At 47.0% G+C, this 6499-nt stretch overlaps 1 protein-coding gene across 1 annotated transcript; it reads right to left on the reverse strand.

Annotated features, from left to right (window-relative positions):
* Positions 1-170: 170 nt before the first annotated feature.
* On the reverse strand, positions 171-2855 carry igfbp1a (insulin-like growth factor binding protein 1a). The gene is made up of 4 exons (XM_061297287.1): positions 2278-2855; positions 1931-2100; positions 1564-1692; positions 171-1272 (listed from the first exon to the last, which is right to left on the reverse strand). The coding sequence occupies exons 1-4, from the start codon at positions 2660-2662 to the stop codon at positions 1162-1164; spliced, it is 795 nt and encodes a 264-aa protein (XP_061153271.1). The 5' UTR covers positions 2663-2855; the 3' UTR covers positions 171-1161.
* Positions 2856-6499: the final 3644 nt, after the last annotated feature.

Below are 6499 nucleotides of genomic sequence, written 5' to 3' on the forward strand. Positions count from 1 at the left end.
CCGTCGGTGCCAGGCGGGCTGGCAGCAGGCACGGGAGCCCGAAGCGCATTCCTGTGCCCGAGCGGGGCAAACAGAGTGGGTCAAAAGGTAGCGTGCGACTCAACGGCTTGGCCACAGCTGGCTAAAGTTAACACCACCTTCCCTTGGATAGCACCACGCACAAGCCGGGGTTAAGTCATGTTTTTATTAAATATATCACCTTTGGGTTTCTTACATTACATCTCAATTACAAAAGTGAGCAAGCGGTCGGTTAGTCTCTTTGGAATCAATAGAAACAATCCTCTCCATCAGCAGCATGTAGATCAGAAGAGAGGCGCCACTCGAGAACCACGGCACGGTTCAAGCGTGGGACTCCTTCCATGTGGTCACGTGTTCTTATCCCGAGAGAACGGCAACATACGAGGTCGAGTAGCAAGTCTTGTCAACAGACACACAAACATAATTGCGAGAGGACACATCAATACTGGAGGTAGGTAAATGTTGAAATACCCGTCTGAGCGGAGGTGCGTCAAAATGGCGGCGCCCGCGAGGAACCCGGCCGAGGAGATGTTTTTTGAGACTACGTCCTTGTTCCAATTGGACAGCCTTGCAGTCACTCCCAAGAGCTGATGCTGATTCGCATCAGGTCTTGAAAGACATTTAAATGGCAGCAATGTAGAAAATTATATCAAAATATTTAAAAGCAAAAAAAGTCAACAACAACAGCAATCATTGACATTTAAACGCTCAGTGCTTTCATTCTCGCTTGGTTTGTCACGTGCAAACCTCCAGACAACTTCGACGGTACAACGAGCTCAACTCAGCAATGGAGTTAGTCAGGGCCAAGATAAATATATACACATTGAACAGCCAATAATAAAAAAAAACAGTAACACAGAAATGTCATAAATACCAAAAATAATAATAATGACACAACCACAGCACACATTCAACCCAACTGAAATAAATAGACTGAAAAGTAAATACGTATCAATATTAAAATCTCCATTTTGAAAAGCAAAAATAGACTCTTGCTCTTCTCTTTGGGACAGAACGGGGCAATGGCAGTCCCACAACAACAGTGTACCTGATTCAAACACCACCAAGGATCGGGTCAATAAATAAACAGCTATCAAAATGGAAAATCAGTGGCTCGCTTCTTTTTCTTTGGGAGATTCTTGCTTAAGAGCACTCGGAATCCGCCAACAGCTCGCCGGAGCCTAAAATCTTCTTGCCATTCCAGGAGTTCACGCACCAGCATCGTCCCCTTTGGCCATCCAGAGATGATTCACACTATGGACAAATCAAATCATTTCAATTGACCTTCCACGTCAAAGTAAGTTCTTATGGATTCATTTGGATCATGCACACGTTTTGCGTGTGTAGCAGTACACTATTTATTCAGACAGTATCGACATTTTAATTCGTGTCCTGAGCCCAAGCGACTGCTGTGCTGATTGTATTTGCACAAGTGTATAACTGGACTGCATCATATCGACAGCAAACTATTCAAGAATATTAGAAAGAGCACTGACTGTGAAATTTGTTCTGGACTCATGCTGGTCACGCAGTGCTGGTACCAACCTGCTTGGCCTTGTAAAGCCCGTGTTTGTCACAGTTGGGGAGGTAGAATCTGGTCAGCTTGTCTCCAAGTTTCTGTTGCGATTTGGCAATTTTCTCCAAGGCTCTTTGCAGCTCGATGTGACAAGGCCCCTGTGTGGAGCAAACCGGCGACGGGAGAGTTCAACAAAAGCCTCTCCACATTGGAGCCAGCCACCACGTAGGCTGAAAACCACCAACTGCACCCCCGTATCAAATAGCATATGGGCTCCCCCTTGTGGCAGCGCCCATCGTACCATCTAGCTTGTAAAACTTTTAGCAACAAAATTCCCATGGATGAATTGACAGTGGCGTCCGTAAACCTGCCTATATGGGGATTTGCCGTGCTCACCTGCTCGACTAATTTTTTGCGGATGGCGACGAGTTTGGCTTTCATGCTCTCCTGCGCGTCGGCAGCCGCCCTCGGGTCGTATGGCTTAGTCTGGCCGGGGAGGTAGTAACTGAAGCCTGGGTCCGAGACCACGGCGACATTTTCCATCTCAGCCTCCTGCTCGCCCGGATCTGGAGGAGGGACGTTGAATTGGATGAATTGTAACGGATGTCCGTGAGGGGGGGGGGGGGGGGGGGAGAGAAAAAAGAGGGGAAAAAAAACGGCTGTGAGAGGAACAATCGGCTTATTTATTGAGCTGTATAAATTAGATCGTGTGGTAGGAAGCGGTTGGGGGGAAAAAGGCCTACCTTGTGTCTGAAGCTCCTCAGTCGGTTTGGGCTCGGAGCTCTCCGTGCACACGGCTTGTCCCCGGGTGAGAGAATGCAGCGGTCGGGGGTCCCCGGGCTTCGGGCTGCACCTCAGTCCGGAGCCGCACGGCGCCGTGTAGATGCCGCAGAGCTCATCGGCCGCCAGGGCGCAGGCGGGACAACATCCACAGCCGGGCTCCCTCAGCACCTCCGCGCACCCGGGATCCACCGGCGGACACTGGCTCAGCCTCTCGGGAGTGCACGGCGAGCACCGGATCGGCTCCGGCGCCAACACCGGGGACCCCATCGTGACTGTCCCTGTTGCCAGCACGGAGCACACAGCTGCCACCACGACGTGTTTCACGTAAAATCCACCCCAAAGCATCTCGAAGCCTTTACACTACACTACGCAACGACACAAATTGCAGCGCAATCGAGTGAATGGTCAAAAGTCAGCCGTTATTCGGTTTCCCAGCGTATCTCGCTCACGAGAGTGTTTCCTTTGATTTGGGGGTGAAATGTCTCTGTGTGCGTTGCGCGCAGCCCTATTTATAGCCGCCGGCTCGTGTATGTGTGTTTGACGCATCGGCGTTATGAATGATTTCAGAAAAGAAGGTGTACTGATAGCCTGGCCTCTGATTGGCCCACCGACGGTCAGCCCGCCAGCTCATTTGAATACAACAATCCCGTCAATATTTAGTTTGGAATAGTCCGTGCTTGCGCATATTGTGGACCAGTGAGGACACCAATGTTGTAAGCAAGGACACACGATTTTCCCACCGGGGTATCACACTAAAACAACTTTAATCACGTTATAAGGCTCCACGACAACAAAATAGTTGTCCTTTAGGCGATTTCTTTTCTTTCTTTGTTTTAAATAACGACTTGGAATTTTCTCACATGCAGATTTATTGTTGAATGAATCGGTTTGAGTGCACGGTGACGTGGTTCTTTCAGCGCCCGTGTGAATAAGCCTCCTTTGTTAGGAGCTGCCCCCATTCATGGTGCGCTCCGCGAACTTTTTACATCCCGTTTGGGAAACTCAATACAGTAATGAGCGAAAATGCGGTTGCGCACGTCTGCTCGCAGTGCGTGGGCCTTTGAATAGAACACACTGGCTCCAATCTGAGAGAAAGAGTGCATCCGCGCAGAGAGACGCGCATTGAGTCAAAACATTTGTGTAATTGACGGTTCCCGCTTAGGACACACTGAGAAATTGAAATCCGGTCTTTTGCGTGAGCTGTGAGGTCGCAATTTGGCCTCCAAACCAACACAAGGCCAGTTGAAATGACCACTTTCCTTGTTTATTAATAGAAAAGAAGTCGGAGCTGGGTCGCGCTGACCTGACGTGTCCACTGGCACGTTCCTCAAAGTGCACGCGCGTGCGCGCTTTCGGGAAGGAAGATGCTTTTGAGGCTCCAATAGCTAATCACAGCTCTTGCATGACCTCCTTCAAGTCACCAATTCAACTCACGCATGTTGTGATTTTTATTTTGTTTGTGTACAACATATGTTGTAAAATAACATCATGAGAAGGCTTGTTCGTGGTGACGATTTCTGATGCAACAAGCGTCCCCGTGTGATTGGCCCACGCAACTTCTTGATAGGATTGCATCATCTGTCAACTGCTCCAAGGCTCCTGCTCACGTGAGCTCACGTTTGGATCAAGGTTGCAAGGTGCACCCAACCTGAAGGCATTTTACACACATTGCCAATTTGGATGTTGTTCAATATTCAAACCTACGCACACGCCACAATTTACACAGGCAATGAAAACCGATTGACAATAATTCAACAAAAAAGGTCAGACAAATGGAAAAGAAACATCGTGACTGTTTTCATTTTCTTAGCTGTGTGTTTGTTTGTCCGGTTCAATAAATGGCTCTTCCTTCAATTGAGTTCAGGGCCGGGCAACTATTTTTGCAAATGACAAACTGGAACGCTAACCTCATCTATGTGATATTGTCTTCATGTATTTAGAAACAAAATATATTCTTTACAATAAATGACTTATTATATATAGTTAGGAGAGATCGTGTTGAAACAAAAGGGTACGTGCTCAGAAAATTCAAATTTTAACCTGTGAAAATTGCAACACTAATTTAATGCAACTTGCAACCGTCAACTCATATTAGCCACTCCTCATCATGCAGGAATCCCAAATACACGTGACAAGTATAATCTTCGAGACAGCAATGACTTGTAATAGCTTACGTGAAACGACTTTACCAAATACATTTGAACAACTTTGCAGTGTGCGTTTTTGTCACAACAGAACGGCTGAAAAGCGAGGACCCCCACGCATGTATTTGGAAAGGAAAGGGATACTTGACTTATGGCGCATTTTCAGCAGGAAAAGGTGAATTTGCTAACACCTCTAAAAATTCATGCGGCTGCTGCTGTCGACTGCAAACGGCATCGGCCAGTAATGTGCAAGTTCAGTTCGCAAATGTGGCGCGAATCGTGACTGGTTGGCAAAAGGCAAACTTTTTACTACTGAAAATTGCTAAATTAGTCAAATATTTCTCATCAAAAGAGCTCTGAGTGCGCCGGGGGGCTCCTGGGGATGGCTCACGTCGACCTTGCCAGAGTTGTACGAGATCAAAGGTGGCCCAAAAGGGTTGACAGGGGTCAATACTGGACTCATGGTAAACCCAAGCTAACTCGACGACATAAAATTATGAGTGACCAACAAGCGTGTCTTTTTTCCATTTGCTTTCATTTTGCACTTGGACAAGAGGTGCGGCTTCATTTATTTTAATTGCGTAAGTGAAACCTCAGATAAACCGCGATTGAAGGAGAGACAGCCACCCCCCCGCCACCCCACCCCACCCATATGCTTTGTGTGAGTTAATGTGCTGCCGGGAGCAAGCACATAAATTAGATGATGCATGCATACATGCACAGCTGCCTAACCACACACTTCTCAAACAAGTTTGTGCTTGCTTGTCTGTCTCTCATCGTATGCCTTCAAAACAGAACCTTGTCGTCTATGGACGTGGCAATTCAGCCTTAAGGACTCAAACTTGATTTATGGACCTGTGATCACTGGCTGCCTTTGTGTGCCATCGGATCCCACGCGCTTGAGGAGAGCCGAGTTATCTCAGGTCAGGGGCAGACCTACATTTTATGTCCTCTGTTGGATGCCGGCACAACCCAAAGCACACGGCCGGGTATCGTCGCCGCGGGGTTTGTGTTGGGCAGAGCGAGACGAGGGAGAACAGCTCTTTCACATGTCACGTGATGTTCAAACAGCACTTGGCCTTGAACGTCCCGCGGTTGGAATGTTTACCTTCATTTCTGGACTACAAGACGCACCCGAATATAAGCCGCACCAGCTAAAATGGGGGGGAAATCCTGTTTTGTTCATATTTAAGCCGCATGTGTTTTAATGTTTAATTCCCATACATAAGAGAATATGCACAAATCATACAATATTATAAAAATCATGAAAAGTCCATAGCTAGGCCGCACTGGACTGTAAGCCAAGGCTTCAAGGCTTGTGCAAACAGTACCGGTTTATAGTCTAGAAAATACAGTACATTTGTCAAGAGTGCCCGGAAACCGTCTCCTTGTCTCAGGAGACAAGGAGAGTACACACAGAAACGCGTCACTCCATTCCATTGAGCTTGATTCAGACCTTTGCACAGTGTCAAAAGGGGGATTTCTATGTCGTATGAACTCGGGGGGTGGGGGGGGGGGGGTGTCTTGTTTGAACCCACACCCACAAAAAGAATGCACAGCTGCATGAATGCAGCTCTCAAAGACTAACGCAATGTTTGACATGTTCACTGGAACAAATACAATTGATCATTCTGAATTTAGCTTGGTATAATTAGATTCTATTGGAACTATAACTGAAACTACAAACAACCACAAAAGAAAGCAGGACCGGATGTTTATATTTGTGACAAAACAAAGTGTTGTGAATGTACAGCTGCTGTCGCTTGATGTCATCCAAAACAAAAAAAAAGGTTTATGCAGTTTAGCAGGTGGCTGCCCGTAAGGAATAGTATTGCTAATGCTAGTCCTGATGCTAACATAAGTGGTCCCCAACCTAGTCCTTCTCTGGTTTCCATGGCAACAAGAGGGGACACTCTTGTTATTGTCTAAATTGTTGGGTTTCCACCGACGGCAGGGATATCTTCCATACTTATTTGAATGCGAAATTGGTTCAACAGCAGCAGTGAAATGGAAGTGTGGAAATATTTCTCTCTTCTAC

Source organism: Syngnathus typhle, linkage group LG14 (genome assembly GCF_033458585.1).
Source record: "Syngnathus typhle isolate RoL2023-S1 ecotype Sweden linkage group LG14, RoL_Styp_1.0, whole genome shotgun sequence".
NCBI lineage: Eukaryota > Metazoa > Chordata > Actinopteri > Syngnathiformes > Syngnathidae > Syngnathus > Syngnathus typhle.